The sequence below is a fragment of the Phlebotomus papatasi genome, chromosome 3 (assembly GCF_024763615.1).
Source record: "Phlebotomus papatasi isolate M1 chromosome 3, Ppap_2.1, whole genome shotgun sequence".
Classification (NCBI taxonomy): domain Eukaryota; kingdom Metazoa; phylum Arthropoda; class Insecta; order Diptera; family Psychodidae; genus Phlebotomus; species Phlebotomus papatasi.
The window spans coordinates 54186796-54211795 of record NC_077224.1 but is presented as its reverse complement, the minus strand read 5'-3'; the positions used below and the strand labels follow the sequence as shown (position 1 = coordinate 54211795).

Genomic DNA, 25000 nt, shown 5'->3' with positions numbered 1-25000 from the left:
TAATATTCAGATAGCGTTTGGTTTCGCCAGATATTCAATACATTTGCTGCATCAATTTTACATATACAACACAATGTGGGAAAAGGACAGAGAATGCAGCATGAGATTTTTTTTTCTTAACTGAACTTCCACGCGGATCCACATCGTCTTTTTCCATCCAAGTCAGTTTGGAAAGGTAAATACAACAATCGACACTAAAGTGACTTAATTAATTTTGCACAATTGAATGTATAAGGATGGACAGCAGGTAGAGAAATTTCTGGGTGCAAATGGACGACAACGGTACACAGTGCAATGAATGCCCAAAACTCTGGTCAAAATCAATTTTAACTAATAGTCAGTTGAATCAGCAATTGTTGTACCTGTTATACTCTTATCAACTCTCTATAGCAGCTAGAAATATTGTTCATTTTGGTCCCAAGCTTTCGGGATTTAAATTAAGCTCACTGGAATAACTCAAATAACTTTAATATTCCAAAAAAATTAGATCATTCTTAGTACCATTTTTGTCACTGGAACATATTTATGGCCATGTCACATATAAGATTAATATTAAAATTAATACTTTCTGAACTGCAAAAATGGCAAAAAAGACAGGAATTATTTTGTCTTGCCTCACATCACAGTTGCATCTTGCAATCACAGTTGGCACGCATGGAAAATTTACTCGAATTGTTTGTAATACAATTCAGAAAACAATTAATACGAACAGTAATATCTTACTCAACATATTACTCCACTAGAGTGTACTCTTTCTAACACACGCGATTTTCCATTTGAAATTTTGCGTACTATATACCTCTCATTCCGGCTTTTCTTAATATTAATATTAATCTTATATGTGACACCACGGTTAGGTTCCAAAATTAAAGCAAGACTTGTGAAAAGAAGGGGAGCCACTCACTCGCATCTACGGTAATTGTAATCAAGGAAAAGATATCAATTTATCAATTTATATCCGATTTATCATCAGTTTACACTTAATTGAAATCATTTCACACTTGTTAAAATTCAAAAACCTTACAAAAATCTCACGCTTCTGCCGTTTAATTCAGAAGATTATTTAAAGAATAACATTTCACGCTTTTTTCAACATTTTACCCCTAAAAATTCCTTAGAAGAAAAACAGGATAATAGTTCTTATTATCTATGGTAAAATTTTCCGGTCAGACTATCTCCAAAATACATACAAAACCGTAAAATTAGTATTCGTTATGAAAATTTAGGGAACGGAACAATATTTCGGACACGTTGCGTATGAGCACTAATTCCTTAACTTTGAAATGTAAAAGATTTTATACAAATTGAATATTTCGTTAATTTTTCTTCATAAGTGCAGCAGGGTACAGTGTAGTTTATCACATTTGTTTTCTTAAAAATGATTTTAAAAAAATATAACTAGTATTGCTTTGAGTAATATATCGGACACTTTATCATACAGAAAATTCAGCTTGTGTGAAATTTCGTATACAGCAAATTTTTGCTCTTTCAGATGTATTCTAAGTCTTTTCGCACAGAATCTCAATCAGAGTGTCAATGTTTTTATCCCTTTGGGTATTGCACAACATATAAAATGAAAAAAAAAATAAAAATTTCTTAAATCCTGAGAAATAAAGCAAATGAAAGGTATTAGTAACATGACTTCACTGATGAATTGATAGGTTTGCACTGGTGGAAAGTTTTCTTTTTAAATCTATAGGACTAAGCGCTGTAAATAAACAAATTAAGACTGTCATTAGTATCATTAAGATCATTTGTTTTAAAACAAAATAAAAAGGAACTATGTTTTTAGTCCCTTTGCAAAATTCGTTCATTCTGATGAAGTCCTGATAAAAAAGACAATTATATCATATTATGTTGAAAATTAAACGACTTTTATTATTTCACAGCATATTCACAAGGAATAAATATTTATAAGAAAAACACTACTTATAAAATATTCGAAGAAAAGTCTATAATTTAAATCAATTTCGTTGGAATCCTGCCCTGTCCGATATTTCCAGTCAAAGTGAACGATATTTCAATCTGTCTGAAATATTAGCTCGTTTCTCTACAAATATCAATAATCTAATGAAATGGTTTGTTACTGCTCGTGAATTTGGCTTCAGACTTCGATTCCCAAGAGTTAACTTATGGTGGGGTCGTCCAAAACCATGAGACTCTATCTCCAATATACAATTTTACCCAGCTTTTTGGGCATTCAACACACTGCTGTAGGATGGTTCGAAAGTTCTTTGGGTGTGTTTCGAGGTTCGAATGTTTGGGATAAGGGAGATATAGAGTTGAGAAAAAGTGGAATGTGTGTGCTGCTCTTCAGTATAATCACTGATTTAATTTATTTCCTTGGTCTTCCCTTCTGGTTCTTTGAATTTTTGCACCCAAACACGATGCATGGTGCTTCTTGATTCTGGGATGTGCGCACAAGGCACACAAGAACTGTGAACATGAGAACCAACAAAACTAATGTCTCTGGCAATTGCTCAGCGAGAGTGAAGACATATCAAGGGAGGTTTTAGCACACATACCCGAGGAAGTAACAACTTCAAGTCACTTCTTCTCACACCAGAACCATCTGACAAATATTCTGCACTATCAGCAAACCACTGAATGCGGTTTTATAATGCTCAAGAAAAAAACTGAAATAAAAAATATGTAGGTGCAAAATCACACAAAATCAATTAAAATCGCAAAAGGGGAAAATTTATTATCGCAATGAGAGACAAAGTTCTAATACTAAATGCAGGAAATGTCTGTGGTAACAACTGAACGTACATCATTTGCTCTCCCCCATCTCCCTCAATTGCCCTTGTGGTGTCCCCCCATCTTTATACCGAATATATACCATACAAACAACCCGCAAGTGGCATCAGCAAAAGGAGGAAGAAAGATGGAGAATACGGCAGAAGCGAAAGCCACTAAGAAATGCGAAAATGGAATGAAACGAATAAATTTTAACAATAATAATAATAAATAATCATAATAACAATAAAAAAATTTCTGGATGGTACATAGATTTAAGTTTATGTTTTCGACCTCAGAAGTAATCAATCATTGTGTCTCTTGTGCTATCGTCTGCTCTGCCGCTTGTTTGTTTGCCCATAGAATAGCATTTATGGGGCGGTGTAGAGGGGAAGATATGTTGAGAACTCGGCAGTTTATCTAACATCGTACTCATAGAAAAACCATTCTTTTATATCATTTACATAAGACACCTAATTAGACAGCAAATTAGGATTCTAAACATTCTGTAGGTATTACCTAGTTCTAGAGCTAACGCTAAAATTTATTATGGTTCTTAAGTTTCCTAATTATTTGAACCCCTATACTATAAGGGGTTGTGCCCCAGGCTATGCAATGACTAGGCTCTAAGAAGCACTTTCGATCCCATATCAGTTTATAGAATTCTCCACGATACGACAGAACCAAGTATTCTTTTAGCTTCCTTTTTTGGTCACAGTGTCCCTTAGGGCTTCTACATACCTGAGGATTATTCGAGAGAGGACTTAGCGTACACGACATTATATGGGGAACTTTTAATTCGAAACTGCCCTTTTGATATAAAAATATCTCACTGAGCTTTCTCGCAGTGTAATTTTGTCTACCGTCAGGCGCACAAAATATTTTATTGAGTCGCCCCATTGAGTAATTAATACTTCAGATCAGAATATTAAATGTCACAACCTAAAATTTACCTCATTACGACGGGATGAAACTAGGTAGACTAGATGTTGTAATCAAGAGGTCATAAATACGTAAATGTATGACCTACACCATGAGCGCCATTGCTTTGGAGGCATCAACACCACACAATATTATTATCCGAAAAATAATTCCAAATTTCCCCTCAGAAGAATAGCCAACTTCTCTTCATAACACTAGGGAGACAGGTCAGCCTCTTAATCAACATTACATAGTTACGACTACAAAAAAGCACGCTATCTTCGGACGACTTAAGTTTCGGACAATTCAATTTTTTCTAAATGTTCCTTATAGATTTCACCCATAGAACTTTTCTGAAAATTTGAGGCATTGGACTAGATATTAAAATATAATGATATAATTAACCAAATTCATTTATAACACATTAAAAAAAATGATTTGTGCGAAGCTGCGAGGTATAAATCGTCCGAAGGTAGCGAGCTTTCCCCCACAGTTGTCACTACTTAATTACAAGGTGGAGGCGCTTGCACGTTTTTGGTAATCTGACCAGACTTTTCTTGTTTGTCAATATCGTCTTCAAATCGATTCAAGTTGATCTCCTCTAAAATAACTTAGTCTGTTAAATTTAGAAGTTAAGTAAAGGAAGTTTGTGCAAAAAAATCTCTCTGATCTTTGATTCTAAACTCCCATTATGTGCATATTAATAATAATAATATTGCTGACACAACATTCCATACAGGAAGTAGGCCTTCCCGCAAAGAGATTTCTAAACACGTAGGGGAGACTGGGGCAGATTTAGCCAGGATATGAAATCTTTCATTGCGTATAATTTGTACAAAAAATGTTTATACCAGGATAAAAAATATTTTAATGAATAGGAAGGGATAAATTTACATCGAATAAGTAGTGGTTTGCCTCAATATTCCTTCTAAAGCAGGCTATAATATCCCTCTGTCCAATACCATGCGCGGCTAATTCTACCCCGGTCTCCCCTATTATTATTTTTTCTTTACATGATGAGATTGTCAGTTCTATGCCCGTGAAATCAAGTGCAATGGAAGTCCACTGAATGCAGTCTGACCGAACATATCTAAAACCAGAAAAATTCCTGATAACCTAAAGGGGATTCGAACCCAAGCCACTTGCATCATAGAGCGGATGCTCTAAGATTTGAACCATTAAGTACCCTATGAGAATATTTGTTTGGACAAATTTTTAACGTCAAATTTTACGGTATAATCTTCTCGTGGATCAGCCTGGGTCTATTTGGGGCTTTGCCATTACCTCTAACACAAAGAATGGGAAATATTTTTGCATTTTGCATCATTCAAATTAAGATGTTAAGTTTGACAAGAGCCTTCATCATCTTCTGAAGACATCTTAAATAAATTTACAATAAACTAATCAGATCCATTTTACTCTTTGTTTCTTGCAGGAGATAATGGAAGGATTGAGTATAGCATAACAGCTGGAGATGACAACAATGATTTTGAAATAACACCCAGTGGTACCATCCAGACGAGACAAATGCTGGATCGCGAGACAAAAGCCACGTACAGTCTTGTGGTAACAGCTCGGGATTGTGCTGAGGAGCAGCAAAAGCGACTCTCATCGACAGTTCAGGTACGCATAAATGTAAAAGAGCTTTTTTTCCCTTATCTCGTCCATGGAATTTCTCACAAAAACCAGGAAGACTGACAAATAAGACGGCACGGGTAAAAAGGCTTAATGACCAGCCGAGTGGATTGAGTGACAAAATCAGGAGGAATGTCTTGTTGATTTTCAAATGAAGGGGTTGTTTGAAGTTGCAGAAATATCCAGGCAAATAGACACACGCAATTTTCACAATTGTGCAAATTATATGTAGAGAAAAAAATGGTTTCAATTAGAGACTAATTGCTCCATCAATTCTACAAATGTATCCACCAGGGAGACAGAGAGAAACCCAAAGAACAGGGGGGACTTGCCTATTTTCCATTGCACCAACAATTAAGTGCAATTCATATGGTATTTCTCTCTGAGCAATGACTGCAAGAAGACGATGATGATGGAGATGAAGAATGCACTCCATTGCCAGAAGCGACTAACGATTGAGTGGCTCTAAAGATCCCAAAGGAAGACACTACAGCACTGTATGTGTATCTGCCTCTGTCTTAAAATATTATTTTATACACGTGAAAGAAGATGAAAAGTGGAAGAATAAAAAAAAAGACACGTTAAGATGGAAAGAGTACTAAGGAAAAAAAAGACAGTTGAGGGGAGATGAAGGTGCTTTTGTACAAGAGTGAAGTTTTGTAAAATGCGACGAGAAGAGGTTGGACATGGAATAAATTATTTCGTTTAACACCAAACAAAAATGCTTCTGCATTGAGCACTTGAGAATGACCGCGTGTGTAAATAATGTGCCTATGCATACATGACAAATCACATTTTTCTTCCTTTTCTCCTCCTAATATACATTCAATTGCCCTCAACTCAACTGCTGTCAAATTTTTTTTTACTGAGAATCCCAAAGATAAGTAAATCCAAACAAAATCAGTGGGGTCTTTCCCAGAGACAGTATCACAGTCTTGAATAAATATTTTGGGTTCTAGTCCAAAAACATGATAGAACGCCATAGAACTTCAACTGATGCTCGAAATGAGGAATTTAGAGTGACAGTGTTGGAAGTGTAAGGAGTATGGTCATATGATAGACGAATGCCGCGCAACGACAAGTTGCAACAAATGCTAATGTGAGAACAATGAGAACAATTATTTATACAGACAGTTCTGTATTAACTGCAAAAAGACAAATTTTAACAAAATTTGTTGCTTAAAAAGATTCTCATACCGTTGCTCATCTAAACATAGCTCGAGTTTTAAACTTTTTGAAAAATTATCCATGTCTCTACACAAATGAAAAGTTCACGAAGCACAGTGTTTGGGTGAGATATTTGTAAATTGCCTGCTTTCCATAGAATTTCCATTAATTTCCCACTGAGGAGGGGATTTGTCAGATTTGAGTGAAAATTAATTGAGCCCCTCAGGGGGAACAAGATCGCACTTTTATCAATTTCCTCAGAAGAAGGAAAGAAAAAACCCAGTAGATTTCTATTGATATGGAGAATGAAACTGGATAGATTCTATTGAGAGTGACTTTTTCCACCTTCTTCACATTCAACAAGAAAACAATAAATTTACCCATTTGAAACACTCTGAATTGTTACTATCCAGTGGAACAAGGTGATGATTCTTTTTCTGAGCATCCATCTGTGCCACCTTTTAAATCTTTGGACACACATTCCATACGATGGAGTAAATTGACTTTGGAAATTTTCACACATGTGAATATGCTGTGTGGGCAAATGAATGAGGGGAGAATGACTCGGGAAGGTGATGAGAGAACAATTCGATGGCATAGGATGAGTGGCATGGAGTTACAAAAAAATGTGGCTCAACATAGACATTTGGAGCAGCCACACAGCATCCGATCTTATTACAAATTAGTTCCGCTACTGTTTCTTTTCGCGATGAAATGCTGCGCAATTGTTTATAAATCGATTTTTTTTCACACTCAAGCACAAGAATAGATTGGATTTTTTTTTCTGTGTGTGGATACCATCCTCTTCCTTTGACTCTCTTATGTTTAAATTACTTGGACGATCAATGAGCAATTTACCCGGTAGACCCTTTTTGTGAAATTACTGCAAAACATGCATGAGACAATAAATCCTGCCGAAGTGCAAGAAATCCAAATTAATTTACGTTCCATTCCATTTCACACATTCAGGTCACAGTTACTCTGAAGGACGTGAATGACGTGGCACCAACATTCATTACGGCAAATGAAACCAGCGTGGCAGAGAACATCCCCATGAATACTGTCGTAATGGCTATTAAAGCAACAGATCGCGATGAGGGTCGAAACGGATACATTGAATACCTCCTGGCTTCGGAACCTGCTGTACCATTTACATTGGGAACTGTCGATGGACTTCTTAGGGTGTCTGGAAGACTCGATAGGGAAATCCGATCCAGCTACAACCTTATGGTTACAGCCAGAGACCGAGGAGATCCACCAAAATCCACCCAAACCAACATATCTGTGAAAATTTTGGATGAAAATGACAATAGCCCTGTCTTCGATCCTAAACAGTACAGTGCCTCTATAGCTGAGAACGCCAGCATCGGTGCCATGGTTCTTCAGGTAAGAGTTTTAATACACTTCCTAATCGGAGGTAGCCAAAATCCCGAAAGCCATAATCCCCAAAGTCAAAATCCCAAAAGTCAAAATCCCTAATTGCAAGAGAAAAAGACCAGCCAGATTTCAGTTGGAGATAAAAGAAAGTAGCAAAAAGAAAAAAAAAACGTCATAAAGAGTCATATCACAATTTTCCAAACCGATTTGAAAAGAAAAGACCCCTCATAGTGACATCCTGCTAGTGATGATCTTCACTGAGAAAAGTTTCGAAAACACAATTTAGTTGACCACTGAAGATGGTCCATATCGGGACCGAAAGCTCTGCACAAGACCAAAAAAAGTGTTTTCCTCTTAGGTTGATCAGTTTTCCACTGGCGAATACCGGATACACTCCCTATCAACAAAAATCCCAAATGTTTAAAATCCTGAAAGGAAGGAAATTAATGAAGGATAATGTGTAGACACAGAAAATTTTATTTAGCCTTTAGCAACCGCGGGTGCAATTGTGGGAGTAGCTATGATATTTTTAAGAATTCTGTATTTTGGCTTTCGGATTTTTGGCTTTCGGGTTTTTTGACCGGGACCCTTCTTAATAACGTTACAAAAGAAGAGCAGCAAAGATTATTGAGTTAGAAAATGCTTCAATAATTTAGTTTAAAATATAAGTCCTAAAAACCCTAAAACTCTATCTCGTACTTTAATCTGTCTATTTATAAAATTCAGTTAAATCGCTATTTACAAAATTCAATTAAATACAGAAATAATTGCAAGTTTCCTCTCAGGCTCTCGGGCTACCAGACGCATATTCTGTTAGGAATTTAAAGGAAATATTCATTTTATAGACTAATGAATAATGCATTGCACCTTGTGAAAGATAATTGGTAAAATGCAGCAAATATTTTGAAAATTTCATATAATTGGTGCCAGAATCGGGAAATTAACTCTACAATCCTTGTTGTTATTTCCTTATTAAAAATTTAAAGGATCACAGGAAAAATAATCTTCTTTAAACTCTGTCTTTTCTTAAAATAAACCGGCTCAAATAGCAGAGGAACATTACTGAAAATTAAGAAGCACTATTTGAGTATTAAATTAAAGAAAAAATATACGGCTCGAAGGACCAAAAATAAATTTTGAGTGGGAATCACTTTAAACATTTTTTTCTGTGGTTTAAAACGCGAATTTTAAGTTTGTAATTTGTTTATTACCATCACTGAACTGTTCCTGTTACTAAAAAACAAACAAATTTCACTGGAACTACTGAAAATCTATGAAAAAATTGTAAAAAAAGAAATCTTTTGGAAAATATTCGCGTTAAATAATTTCGTCAGATATCTTTAAGATTTTTGCAGAAAATATCTACACCTCTGACGAAAATCTGCCGAGAAATCTGTAGATATTTCTACGAATTTTATTTGGGCTTGGGACAAAATTCATCAGAAATTTTTCCAGATTTTCTGACGAATCTTGGTGCATACTCTGATGAATTTCTGTAGATATTTTGCCGATTTTCTGTAGATTTTTCTACATTCCAGACTTTCCAGACAGCTGTGTGTGAAAAGATGGAATATTTTTCACTGAAGTTTGCAAAATTCAATAGAGTTATTCTTGGTGATATCACAGTGCATTTATATAAAATAAAGAATTCTGCGACGCCGTGTTATAAGTAGAGAATAGTGAAGTGAAAACTTTAAGCAGAGTGTCGACCTAAATTTCGTGTTTTTGTATCATTCCATTGGCGATTTTTAAGAAATTAGTATTTTTGCTCGCAGTTTTTTTTATTTATCTAAAATGTTTAATCGGTAATGCTTGTTAAGCAAATCATACCATTTTCTTTGTAACTTCTACAGTTACTTGATAAATCAACAATATTTTTGTTAAGAAAATGGAGACTATGCAGATTTCTTATGCAGAAATTCTGCCGAGAATCTGCAGATTTTCGGAAGAATTTCTGCCGAAAATCTACAGATTTTCTAGCAGAAATACTGCCCAAAATCTACAGAATTTCTCTAAATGTTCTAGAATATACCGTTACAATTCAAGAAACTTCCGAGTAAAATCGGCAGGTAGAGCAATGATTTGACGGGTTTTATTATCAAAATCCAAATGAATTGACGGTTTGGGGTTAAATATTCCAAACAAAACAATTAGATTATTACAAAAATAATCAAAAAAAAATGAGTCAATAGAATATTAAGTTCAGTTCAAAAGATCTATAAATTTCTTAAAATTCCACGAAGAAATAATCCTCGCTGTTGTCCCATTTCATCCTTGAAAAATAAATTTCATGAAAAATTAAATTTTAAAAATTAGTCCTGCTCGAGAGATTATTTTTTCAAATTATAAGTAAGGGACCAATACTAAACATGTTTTATTAGATTGTTTTAGAAAGATAACACACGTAACTTTGAACGAAAACAAAACAATAATTAGTTTCTATGCTTCTATTGGAAAATTTATAATTTCAGTAACAATTTCGTTCAATTGTCTGTAACTTTGAATACTATCAACAAAGTATCTATATAGTCATTCGAGGAGAGACGGAACAGTGGGAGAGATGGACCACTTCGCCTCCTGCCTACACCCTATGCAGGATCTTCACCTCATTTGGTCTATTTGTGCCCTATAACATTCTAATAAAAACCCCCAAGTTACAGCTTTCTACCTTTAAAATTGTACGAGAAAATTGAAATTGAATTTTTTGGATGTCTGAAAAATGGCCAAAAATATTTTATTCGCCATAAGAATACGTGTATTTTGAGGTTGAGGAGAGATGGAACTTAATAGTTTTGGCAAAACTTCCAGTGTGAATTTTGGTCAATGTTCTTCAAAATCTTTTCAAGTAAATCTTTGAAATTATTTTCCCTAAATTTCTGGTAAGACTGACTTGATACATTCAGCGAAATTGCCATCGAAGTACATGAGCCAAATATTCCACAAAATAAATCATTTATAATGAAAAAATGAAATAAACTCCAATAAATTAAATGAAATATTGTTCATGTCTAAAATCACTTCCCTCCTATTCTAAATTAATAAAATAAACTATAAATATTTTGCTAAAATTAGGGGTGTTCCATTTCACCCTCACTTTTTTTGAGTGCCTCAAAATGCAACTTTTTTTAAATCCTATTTTTCGAAGTGACTATTTTTATCTAGGCATTTCTAATATTGATATTTTAAATTTAGAGTCTTCAAATGATAAACCAGTGAGATTCGTCTTTGTCTCGCATTCAAAACGTATCAGCAATATTGAAAATAAAAAAGGTGTTCCATCTCTCCTCGAATGACTATATACTTATATTAAAAAAAAGAGATCCATGGAGCAAAAACTCCTGAGAATTTCAAATCGATTCTGGGAAGATGAAAAGGAATTAACCACAGTTTAATTCATCTCTTTCTTTCTCAGGTCTCAGCCACGGACATCGATGACGGGGCGAATGGTCGGGTGAGATTCTCAATCTCTGGCGGCGATGACAATCGCGATTTCAGCATCAGTGAGGACTCGGGTGTGGTGAGAGTGGCCAAGAATCTCAACTTTGAGCGCAAGTCACGGTACGTCCTCACAGTTCGTGCCGAAGACTGTGCCAGCGATGTGGGAAGTGGCGAGACGAGATTCGACACAGCCGAACTCACCATCACCATCACTGACATCAATGACAATCCACCCACATTCCTGGACAGTCCCTATTTGGCTTATGTTATGGAGAATGTCATCCCGCCAAATGGGGGCTATGTCATTACGGTCAGAGCATACGATGCAGATACCCCACCCTTCAACTCCCAAGTTAGGTACTTTCTCAAGGAGGGTGATGCTGATCTCTTTCGCATAAATGCAAGCACTGGTGAAATATCCCTTCTGCGTGCTCTAGACCGGGAATCTCAAGCTGAGTACACCCTCACGCTGGTAGCAATGGATACTGGTAAGTTCTTTAAATCTACCTTTTTTGTGCTAAAGGAATTTTTACCATATAAATAATTCATAAATTTAGAAAATGATCAATTTGCATTGAGAGCTTTGGGCCGTAAGATGAGGGTCCTCTTATTTGCAAGAAATTTGAAGGAGAACATTTGAGCATTCCATGAGCAAAAGTGCCGATGAAGATGATGATAATGAAGATACTCATGTGTGGCAAGAAATCCTGCCAACTCATTCGTAATGATTGGTTTCGTTTCAGAAATTACAGTATTAACGTGATTGTTTATAACATGCCGAATAATAATATTGTTGTAGAAAGAGAGAAAGATTAAGTCTCGAAAAAAGCATATCGCGTAAGCTAAGAACTTGTAGAAGTTTAAGAAAGAAGAATTTAACAAAAAAAACTTACAGCAAACATCTTAAATAGCTAGTTAATATTTTTAGGTTCATTTCTGGTGTGAATTACGTGAAAGTAGTCATTCCAAAAAAAGTGACAAAATACTCGCGATCTTAGGTGCAATTTAATCTTCTGTGATTCGACCTGCTTCTGATTGCAAATACCGCAGTGTCTCTTCTCACCTTCTTCTCTTCCTCATTTGCGCGCCAAAAAGACACTATCTGACGCGACATTTTGGGCCACGAATTCCTTGTTTGCCAGGCAACATGAATGTATATAGAAAGTGCAATTCCAGACACACCAAGTGTTACTCTTGTGAGACAATTGTGCACGCCAGTTGTGCAATAAAATGCGCAACTTTCAATTCCACCGCCACACACTTTCATGATACCTTCCGTCAGGGCGACCATTCGTAATTATTGTCGCACTTTGACCATATAGAAGTGAGGGCGCGACCGACACTATATCCCACCCAGATAACCGGACATTTCCTCATGCCAAAGCACACGGACTTAGGATTTGGACAAGAGTGAAATAAATTTACTACGCTATGATCTTTTAGCTTTTTTCTACTGGGTTTGAGCTCGTTAAAACTTGTGCCAATTCGGAATATCTGTATATTAGTCCATACTTGTAATCCTAAATTGGCAAGCTTATTTAGCCAGGATATCATTCCCGGACAACATTGTACAGTAAACTCTCTCTCAAATGGGCATTTGAGGCGAAATGTCATCCGGTTTACCGATAGATTTGGGCGTCAAAGCTTTTGTAAATTCCACAAAAAGCGCTCAATTATAAAGAATCACGATAAAATAGAATGAACAAAAGCAAATTTGAGCAAATAAGCTTCATAATTAAAAGTGAAAATTGTCAACAACATTTTTCGTCCGATTGAAAAAGAGCCGATTGAGCGAGAGTCTACTGTACATGCAACAGATTGTTTAAAATTGTAACGAAAATTAATAACGTTAGCGCAACATTGGGTAATACTATTTCAAACTTCGTCATTTAGCGCTACCATTAGGCTTGGAGTGATGTATATTTGCCAAAGCGTAAACAAGATAGATTTACATGGCATTAAAACTAAGAACTATGAATAATCACTAAAGAAAACTATATATATATATATAAAAGAAATGTTTAAATGCTTCATAAATGGGAATTTTGACATTGAGGACAAAATGACTAATAACAACTATAAGGGTCGTTAATTTTCAAGAATTATTGACTGAAACCAGAATAATCTATCAATAGATTCTACTAATAACAATAACTAATAATAACAATTAATTAATAATGAACTATATATTGTTTAAAAAACTTTCAAATTAGTACATTGCCACCGAAATTTGTTCATACTCCCAATAAAAAGTTTGTAATTAGATTATTTAAGTTCAAATAATAATTTCCGGATTTTAACACTAAACCTACCAAGACCGGTCAAATTGACCTGTTCAAAGGGTTTAATTTTTTTTTTAAAGTAACACATATCTAAACAATACAATGACGCTATCAAGCTTTATGAATTTCTTAAAACATGCATGTTATACATTTTTCAGTGTTTAAATTTTAATTTTTTCCTCTCCTCCTAGGAAAGTTGTTGAATATCCTACCCTACCGCGGTCTGTCATTTGACCGAACGCGCTAGGAAAAACTATTAAAACGCTCGCTGGGTTTAGCGTCAAAGAGTTATGATACTTACATCAAAATTAGAGATATTTATTTAAAAACGGGGATCAGATATACGGCAAGGGATAACTGGTGTTTTCGGTTTCCCTATAGATTGCCTCCGGTATTCCCTAACTAGACAGTTTTGAGTACCCGCAATGAGCCGTTATGTTTCAGATACCAGTTTATGAAATTAAAAAAAAACGCAGAAATTGAATCTTAAGCCTTATGCCATAGACACTCTTACGACTTAAGCCGAGGGACGGCTTATTGTAATTGTAATCAAAATAATGATTTGCCTAAATTCCTATCAGTTTCCCGATAATTAAGCCGTTTCTCTGCTTAAGCCGAGAGACGGAGTAATCAAAAACTGATGGAAATGTAATCTAATCATTATTCTGATTTTAATTACATTGAGTTGTCTCTTGGCTTAAGTCGTAAGTGTGTCTAGGGAATCAGGCGGGGCATTAGGCTTCTAGACTGTTCCTATTTCTAGGTTTCTAGTCTGTTCCTTCGTATCCGGTGTACCCATGTCTACATTTAGGCCGATTTATATAGTCCTTATGTCGTTGCTTAAGTCGAGTTTCGGATCAGTGGCAGTAAATATTGTGTAGAAAACTGATGCGTGATGTCTAAATTCGTTTTTAAATCAGCATGAATTCTTTAAGTTGTATATTACTTTGTTGAAGCAGTCCTAATGCTTTCGTTCATTCAGTGATCGAAGTCAAGATCGATATGACAACTCCAGTGTAATCTGAAGCTAATCAGTTTTCAAATCAGGACCTTAGAGTTTAAGAGTTTATAGACTAACCAATCGAATGAAGGGAAGGCCTTCTTCCTGGTGGTGACCAAGACTGGAAGACATGGAAGTCCCTCAATCGTTTTAGAAGCGACGTAGCGCGCTTGAGAGACAATAGACGACAATGGAGCTTCTCCAAATGTGACTTCCTATGTGACTGGTTTGTCCGTTGTTCTCTGCCTCATGCGGGACAGGGAATTTGATATCGGCAAGTTCGCTTGCAATTGACGAGACCCATTGTTAGAGGCCTCGACACGATTAATTAATACTGATCGAATAAACGCAAAAACTTTTTTTGAAAGATCACATGTTTATGAAGAGATATCTAAAAATCTTAAGCACAGTTCAGTCTTGAAGGGATTCTTTTGATTTGAAATTGGCACTGCAAAAAAATCGAAGTAAATTAAACTAATTCAAAGGTAAATTGTATACTTATTTTAAAATTGCTTCTTTTTTTTAATAAAATCAAAAGTTCACTGAATCTAAAATTTTAGTGAAATTCGAAAATTATAGATTTTTAAGGAAATCTTAGTCATGTCGTTCGTTTAACATATCGGTTTTAGGTTCTATTAGTGTTACTAAATTTAATAGAATTTGAATTAGAATATTCAAAATCCTGGATAGATAATGACCCGATTAAGTCTGTTGATAAGAAGGGTTGTTCCTAAAGACAATTGTAATGATTCCAAGAATAATAACAATCAGGACATATGTGGGTTTCAAAAGTCACCATCAACAAATTCTTTCAAATAGATGATCATCTAGCTAAGTCAGAGACGGGAGAAATTTTTCTTTTCAATCAACTTTAAAGGGGCATATGAACAGATTAGGGCTGAAGAAAATTCGAGGGTATTACCCATTCAAACCCTAAAAGGGTATCTTCAATTTAATCCTAAAGAGCTCTTTCTTTTCTATTCTTCTTCGCATTGCCTCAATATCCTTCAATCTGAAAAGAAGATGAGAAATTAAAACAATGCTCAAATTTCTAATAACTCCAAGACCTTGTTTAATCTGTAACGAAACGTGTTTAAACTAAATATACCTATTTGAAAGTTTTCTTTGCAAAAACAGCTCAATTTCAAAAGCAATCTCGCTGAAATACAGCCCTGTTGTGAAGTATTTTGCGTGTACCACAAGTGTCACTGCAATTAGAGTGAAAGAGAACCCATGGAGACATCATAAAAGAGACCATTTCACCTTGTTGGAAAATTGTACAAGAGCATCGTGTATGAACAATACATGGTAGTATTTTCCAACTATGATTAACTAGCTGTCAGAGCACGAAAATTGATGTTGGAGTTTTAAACTCGACTCAATTTAGAGACGTGATGCTGAGCCTATTAATAAATTGGCGGCTTTTTCGCCTTTGTGAAAAGCAAGTCTCTTTCTATCTCTAACTCTGCATAAATTGGAACTTTTAGCTTAAAGATGAAATAAAACTGGGAGAAGTCCACAACCGGCCAAATGACTCTTACAAGCAACTTGGGTGCAATAAACAATCATTTGAGACGCCCTCAACTTTCGCTTCTGTTGCTCAATCGTTACCACTATTATTCCTTTTCATCGTCAATTTACATATTACTATCTTTTTTTTGTTCTACCTAATCTGTTTATTTATTCCCATTCTTCTTGGTAGAATGTATATTGCAAGAGAATATCAAGAAGATTGTTTGGTGAAACAAAAAAAAATAAAACAGTCCAAAATAGACCAACATTTAATAATATTTCTAATTAAAGCGCTAAATTGTCCGTCTATAAAATACAAAGTAGCAATAAAACTATCATCCACTTCCGTAACCCATACATTATGACATGCTAAAATGCTGCAGCTGATTATATTCCAAGAACCTCCTTTGAATATATATATATATATATATATAATATATACTAGAATATATTGGCTGATAAATGTTCAATGGAAATTTCAAAAAGTCATTGCAAAATTCAATCGCGCATTACTATTCTCCAGACTTGGTCTTTTATTGCAAGACTTTTTTTTTGCCAACATTCCTTTGCGAATCTCACAATTATTTATAGTGCCGAAATATACCTGCTGATAATTGTAATTAGCAAATTGAAGAAGCACCTGGCGTAGCAATTTCACGCGATCGCAGACAAAAAGTTAGCATTTTGAATACGTTGATGGAATGGACTTCTGGAAACGCCTTTAAATAATCTAATTTATTTAGGTTAATTCCAATACTTTGGTAATTGAATAATTACTGCTGCATGGTTAAAGACTTTCGTGTCTCTCATCAATTTTTACCACTGAGAGAATTATTCCTTAGGGGACGAGATATTTGTCGTGGTAAAAGGTATTGAGGATTAAGGTAGCCTAAGCACGAATATTTTTAAGTAGGGGAAAGTTTTCAGGCTTCGCACACATTCTTGCTTCGAACACTTTATATTAGGGGAAAATACTGTCCCTTCGAACGTTCATGCCTTCGATAATATGAATTTCTTTTACTTTTCCTAAGAGATTTCCACATGATTTTCACAGAATTATCAATAATTGATTATAAGCTAACTAATATTTACTAGAAATGTTCAAGTATTTTAGTAGAACTTAAAGAAAATTCACATTTTTCGAAGGCATGAACGTTCGAAGGGGGAGTACTTTCCCCTACTGCTCGAACTCAAAGAGAGAGCAGTTATATAATCTACTTTTTTCAACTTGTGATACGGTTAGAGGCCAAACGGTAAGAGATATCGACTTCCGGTCTCCGACTACTCCCCCCTCCATTAGTCAACATTATCTGGGACAGTTTGTTTTCTTTTTCCCCCATCCTGATCCTACCCCTCCAAAACCATGTTTTTTGGTTTATACCGGAAACGGCCCCTACGATTTCTTTCGTTTTTGAATATGTTTTAGAGGTAATCAAGGCGAATATTTCGTCCTTGGACACCAATGTTCGAAAACTATTTGGATATCGAATTTTCGAAGATTGTTTTTTTCATATTTCTTAAATGATTCTGACCTAATTATTTGGGGAAATGTCTAACTTAAGGCTAGCTTTTAAAATATTTATTTTGTCATTTTAAAAAAATACAGAGTTCGAAGACAGAGTGTGTACTAAGACCGAAAACCTTCCTCTTATGGAAAGTGGAGTTAGCAACCAAATTGAGTTAGCAACACAATTGCTAACTCAAAAGACAAAATGTTTTAAATTTTTTTTCGAATAAGGCAAATTTAGGAATAAGGCAGCCTAATATGATTCCTTTTACTAGAGGTTTAGCCTATAGTTCACGATTATCTGGAATTTCTTAACAACAAGCAATTGATTTTTAAAAATCATTTTAACGTTGATTTTTAAATTTTTTTTTAAATTCATTCTTGATGGACAATAGAAATTTAAAATTTTTCTCAAATATTATCAGTGATTAACAGTGATTGAGTTGGCAAAAAAGACCACAAGCTCGTAATACAGTTATATTTTAAAAATAAATTAATTTCCATTTTGAATTAGAAGTATAAGATAGTAATAATATACTCAAAATTTTCTTTTGTCCATCTGAGACAGTGAGAAAGTCTCATTCATTCATTTTCAATCGCTTATCTCTATCAGAGTCACAGGCTTTTAGGACGCTTTTAGGTTTGTCCCACGCAGGATACCCACGATTGTCGATATTACGTCTTTTCAAGTACATAATCTGGGTCGATTCTACCATCATTCTTTGCAGGATTCAGGATTTGAGCTAGCCAGTGAAAAATATTTTAAAGTCTGAAATTAGATTCTATTCAGAATTCTCCTATTGTGCCGTTAATTTTTTAAACCTTTGAGGACGATTGGGACACTGATGTCCCGAAAACAAAAACCGATTTTTCTGACTGTTACAGAGCAAAATAAATCTATAGTAAAAAAATGGTTTGGTTTTGGGATATCGGTGTCCAACTCGTCCTAAAAGGGTTAAGAAAGAATGGGACACCGGTTTTCCAAAAAACGAAAACTGTTTTTTTCTGACTATTTAAAGGGTAAAATATCATTGTATAGGTTCTATAGTCATCAAAACATTACGTTTTCGTTTTTGAGACACCAATGTCCCATTCTTCCTTAAAACTTTAATTTTATTTCAAACTACATAAGTATTAGGAGCGTTTAGTGGGAACACAGTAATACCGGCTTCAGACTGGAGGCTTAGCCCAGTTCCCGAATGTCTCAAAAATCTAAATAACAAGCAATTTGTATTGATTTTTCAAAATCAAATGAATCATTTGCACTTAATATTCAATCCTTAACAACAATTTCTTAAAAAATCATGATTGATGAGGAATTAGAGGAGTTAAGCCAGATATAGCTAATACGAGCTTCAGACCTAAGGCTTGGCCAAATGACTTAACTGCTCTAATTTCTTTTTAATAATGATTTTTTTGGGAAATCTTAACTTAGGATTGGATTATTGAAGATAAATAACCTATTAGGCTATCAAAAAACAATTAAATTGCTCGCTATTTAGGATTTTGAGACCTACAGGAACTGGCCTAAACCTCTAGTCTGAAGACCGCTTAAGTCTTATGGCGTCTACACATTAGTAGAATTTTTTTTTAAAAAAATGCCTTTTTTAAAGAGAATTTCCCCTATCCTTGTAGGCATAAACGTCAGAATTTTTTAAAAAAGGCATTTAAAAAAAAATTCTACTAGTGTCTTGACGTTATTAGATCTGAAGCCCGTATTAGATTCGCTAAAGATCCCAAAATTAAGTTTGAATACCAAATTTTAATTTGATTTTTGAATCTGTTACAAGTTGATTGAAAAGCGTAAAAGGCGACAAGAACTTCCATCTTGAAATGTTCCGGTGAAAGAGAGAGTTTGGGGCTGGGGTATGGCCCTTCCGAGTGGGAGAGTTTGACTTTCCAAGATGGGGAAGATGCAAGTTGTCCAGCCACGAAGAAACGTCCCACTTAATGACAATGTGAGGCTGTCGGAGAATATTCTTGGTCGCCACAAGAGCACCCAGTGCGATCCGTGATTGGTCGAGTTGCCTTCAACTGTGTCATTAATTCATTTTTATGTCCACGATATCATGTCATAAATGCTGTATATACGCAATAATTTATGTTCTTCTTCCCCCCTCTTGACTTGGCCTTATGTATCACCACCTGAGTGCTTCTTCACCTCAACTTCTTTTTCGTATAATTCCCCCATTTCATCTTGGTGTTTATTTCCATATAAGAAAATCATGACTGGGGTATTGTGGTATTTCATGCCTCTTCTTCATCCAAGCATTCTTTCCTGGGTGCAACTCAGGTGCTTTTGATTCTTTCACTCCCAACGACACTCCGGAGTGCACCATTGCGAGAAGAAATGGGTTCTTCTTCGGAGTAAGAGACCCAAGAATGGTTGCAAAAAGAACAACAAAAAAATGGTGAAACACTTTCGAAGGTGGGAAGAAAAGAATGCATCCTATGAAGGTGAAGACTCCACATTCTTGTGCTCTCACTCTCTTCCCTCATTAGATTCCAACCAAGGCAGAGACTGCACTGGGTGATCTCTCCCATTAGAGGTGAGAAAGACGCTTATAAGTAAAAAAAAAAGATCATGATGAATACTTTGTGTGGAGGTGGCTTCATATAGTCTCTCAATACCATGGACACACTTTGGAGAAAAAATATCTTGGAATTTTTATGCCTTTGCCCATCTTCATGGCAAATAATTATCGTCAGGAATTGCAATTTGCAACATTTGCGTGCAAATTGTCCCACTTTTATTTTCTACATATCCATTCACACCATATTTTTCATTCATTCTCATCTTTCTGACTGCGTCTTTGACTCTTTTCCATAATGCCTTCATTTTTTTTCTCTTTAAGCATTTTGAGTTTCTTCATCTCTCTCTGGCTTCCACTGATAAAAAGACCACACTAATAAATTGTAAGAATTTATATGGAATTCTCAACGCGTATTTGTGCAATTCTTGGTCTTTTCCTTCACTTACTGCATATCTCGCTGGTCGAAATGATTATTAGGCGCTTTTAATGTGTCTTAGAGGTGAGAGTGAAGCAATAAATTAAAGAAGGAAAATTCTGACCAATTATCCAATAGGCTTCAGATTTAAATAAAAACTATTTCCTGCTATAGCTATATACAGCAGGGTATTTTTTTGTAAGTTGAGTTAGAGAATTATCATAAACATGTGGAAGGGAATTTTGAAATTTTAATGGTAATAGCTTGTTCAACTGAGAGATATCCTAGTCATGAAAATTTGTAAGAAAATATTAAATACAGAAATATAGAAAAGATTGGGAAAGTTTTCGTAAGTTTTATTCAATTAGCTAAACCTTATGGTCAAACTTTCAAAAATTAAAAATTAAAAATTTTGTTTTATTAAAATTGTTTATTTTTGTTTAAATCACTATAAAAGACATTTTGCTATCTCCAGAACGCAATAGTTTATTTTAATCTAATGATGCGTTCTTAAAATATTCCCAAATAGATATACTTTAATATGGGTAAAAGGACAATGAAGAAGAGAATGAGAATAGAAAATTTCGAAATTTGGAGTTCGAGATTTTGACTTTCCGGATTTTGGCCCTTTCGGTATTTGGACTATCGGAATTTCGACTTTTTGAGATTTTTCCGTTTAGGATTTTGGCCCATTCAGGATTTTTGTTTTAGGAATTCTGGCGTTCGAGATTCTGGTTTTCGGAATTTTGACCCTTTTGGGATTTTGACGGTCGGACTTTTGGCCCATTCAGGATTTCGACTTTACGGAATTTTTATTTTTGTGAATTTGGCTTTTTCGGAAGATTGACTTTCGAGATTTTGGCGTTCTTAATTTTAGCTTTCCGACAATTTGACTTTTCGAGATTTTGGTTTTTGAAATTTTAACGGTCGGGTCTTTATCCCTTTTGGGATTTTGGCTTTCGGGATTTTGACCCTTTTGGGATTTTGATGTTCGGAATTTTGGCCCATTCAGGATTTCGACTTTTTGGGATTTTTATTTTTGTGATATCAACTTCTTCAGAAGATTGACTTTCGAAATTTTGGCGTTCTTAATTTTAGCTTTCCGACAATTTGACTTTTCGAGATTTTGGTTTTCGTGATTTTAACGGTCGGGACTTTCTCCCTTTTGGGATTTTGGCTTTCGGGATTTTGACCTTTTTGGGATTTTGACGTTCGAAATTTTGGCCCATTCAAGATTTCGACTTTTCGGAATTTTTATTTTTATGATTTTGGCTTTTTCGGGAGATTGACTTTCGAGATTTTGGCGTTCTTAATTTTAGCTTTCCTACAATTTGACTTTTCGAGATTTTGGTTTTCGAAATTTTAACGGAAATTTATCCCTTTGGGATTTTGGCTTTCGGGATTTTGACCCTTTTGGGATTTTGATGTTCGGAATTTTGGCCCATTCAGGATTTCGACTTTTTGGGATTTTTATTTTTGTGATATCAGCTTCTTCAGAAGATTGACTTTCGAAATTTTGGCGTTCTTAATTTTAGCTTTCCGACAATTTGACTTTTCGAGATTTTGGTTTTCGTGATTTTAACGGTCGGGACTTTATCCCTTTTTGGAATCTTGGCTTTTTTTGGCTTTTTTATAGAACTTTTATATTTAATCTAATTATGCATGATATTTGCATTCAAAAATTTTAGGCGTCTGTACCATAAAAGTCAAAATCGATAGCTAAGAAAAGAGTTTAGGAGAACTAGGTTCTTTGGGACGCGTGATCAACCGCCATCTATTTAAGACAACGTAAGAATCCATGAACAAGACACATTAGCCTTTTTTCATATTGATAGGCGCGAAAAAGTGGATACGGGTCAATAATTTACATTGTATGATGTGTCTGGAGGTGGATGGATAATAGGCTGAGCAACATTGCCGATAATAGTGGTCACATTCACACGCGCTCTGCAAAGAGGTCGATTGATGATGCGCGCCTCAACTGCATCAGACTCCTCTAACGAATTGTTGGCGATTTATCTATTGTCAACTAACTAATATTTTAATCCCTCGAAGCATTTTTCTGTCGTGCCATAAGATGGTCTTTTTTCCCGCCATTCGCCCCATCATGCTCTCGGTTTGCGGTGTGATGTTGATGGTGAAGAAGGAGTATGGAGAAGCACGGGGGATCTTAAAAAAAAAAGGTGATCTTGGGATGTTTTTCTTCTCTAAAAACGAAATAATTTTCTTGTGAAATCGCAACACAAACACATACAATGTACTAGCAATGAAAGACAAAAGGGCAGCACAGAGAATGAGGGGGGCAAGAGATAGAGGCCATATAATAAAACGTGTATCGTCAAAAACATAGTCTTTTATCGTGTTATCGATCGCATTGAACTTGCTGCAACTAACATTTTCATACTGTTACCCGGGGGTATAAAAATTCTCCGAGAGAGCATCAAGAACTAAAATATCGATAGTTATTGCCTTTGTTGCAGAAGGTGGTTGGTTGGTGGAGGGAGTGAGATAAAAAGAAAATCGTCGTTTTTATATAAAATGCGTGAGTGCACGTCTCTGCATCGCAACCAAGATGAGACGACCTCAAGGATCGATAAAAAGAAGCCTTCCGATCCAAAACCATGATCCCCATGCACCAACCATACTTGCTGATTTATGTTAAAATTTTTCACTCTGATGAACTAAATAGTGAGACAGCTGGAGGGCGATTGTGTCAGGGGCGTCCAGAGAAAGATTCTTCATCCCAGTAGTTTAGGATAGGCCTTCGTGGGGATCATCAGATATGGGCAAAAAAAGCCACTTGAAAGAATTGAGAGGCTCAGACAAAAAAAAAGAGGTATAAGGTGAAAAAAAGACACCCAAAATGATGAGAAAGATGAAAAAAAGGTTGATTGAAGACGTAACCGAAAAACGACAAATTGCCAATCGTAAATTGGTTGCACGCGCAGATGTCTCTGGACAAGAATAAATGGTGCGGAATCCCAACTTGATCCAATGTTGATCGATAGTAATCTCGAGCAAGATCATCAATATTCAACAGAAGCTCCCAAACTACCAAAAATGTCACTGGGGAAAAAGATCTAAAATGTCCATCTTTGGGTAAATAATTCAATCAAAAACATTTGACATCTAATTTTTGTTTAAACATCCGACTCCCGGATTAATTGATCAAAATATCCCACGACAGATGCTATGGCAGGAATCGCAAAAAGATTTATCAGACACCGATCAATTTTGCCTGTTTTTCTCTATAGATAAATAATTCCATTATACCAAGTGGAAAGCAGAGCTTTATCTCTAATTCGAGATCTCCATTTGACGTCGAGAATCGATAAGAAGCATCGATCACAGTCATATTTTGTATATTTATCTAATGATGATTTTTTTTTCGGCGGGTTATAGAAAAGAAGTTGAGCAAAGCACTTTTTTCATACAGTCTATTCTTTTTAGTCCAACCAGCATTCAATCGTGTCAGATTTAAACACGAGATGATGGTTCGCGTTCTGTTCTATAGAACTGGTGGAATGTTGTCTTAACGAGCCAATCAACCAACGTTTAATATAAACATTTATCAAATCATTTTGTACATTACACAAATACTTGTGCACATCATTGATTTCAAGAGCATTATATACATATTTTCAATTGTGGCCAAAATTTTTGGTAAGTCTCACGAAAAAAAACTATGCAAGTCAATAGAACTTGGCCAAATGCTCGTGTTTCGGAATTAAATTTTAATGCTGAAAATAAAGAATTGATTTAATCAAAATAGTAGGGTAAGTGTACCAAATTCCGACCAGCTTGCAATTTCGGACACAATGTTCATAAATGTTTGTAAATTTTTTATGGAGGACTTACGAAATGCTCGTAAATCGTATCACCCACAAATAAGTTCGTAAAAGTTTGTACTTTTTTCACAAACATTGCTCGTAGCATGATCACTTGACGAAATTTTTTGTACTTTTACAAACTTTTGTTCATAGACACACTAAAAATGTTCGTAAAATTTTGTCATTTGTATATAAATTTTTGTTTGTCTGACGAAAATTTTACGAACATTTACGAACAAATGACAAAAATTTTACGAACATTTTTTGTGTGTTTACGAACATTTACGAACAAATGTTTGTAAAAGTACAGAAAATGCTCGTCAAGTGATCATGTTGAAACAAACAATATTTGTGAAAAAGTACAAACTTTTACGAACTTGTTTGTGGGTTATACTATTTACGAGCATTTTGTAAGTCCCCCATAGGAATTCACAAACATTTTTACAAAATATTTTTTTTCTGTAATGCTTTAAATACTTTAAAAAGTATTTTTGAAAATCGCATTGTGCAAATGTTACCAAAATTGCTGCTGAAAGTATTTTTATTGTTGCTTTCTATGAATTAGGCTTAAAGACCAATTGCAAATAGAAGGATTACATATATTTACCCCCCTATAAAAAGAGTACGAGCAATAAAATATTGG

The 25000-nt window shown here is 35.1% G+C and overlaps 1 protein-coding gene across 1 annotated transcript in view; it reads left to right on the top strand.

The window, feature by feature from the left end:
* LOC129807668 (cadherin-related tumor suppressor) overlaps positions 1 to 25000 on the top strand; it is a 92138-nt gene that overhangs the window by 44532 nt on the left and 22606 nt on the right. Inside the window, exons 5-7 of the mRNA XM_055857089.1 lie at positions 5096 to 5283; positions 7432 to 7848; positions 11252 to 11765. Of these exons, the coding sequence (XP_055713064.1) occupies positions 5096 to 5283; positions 7432 to 7848; positions 11252 to 11765 (1119 nt within the window). The remainder of the gene's footprint in view (positions 1 to 5095; positions 5284 to 7431; positions 7849 to 11251; positions 11766 to 25000) is intronic.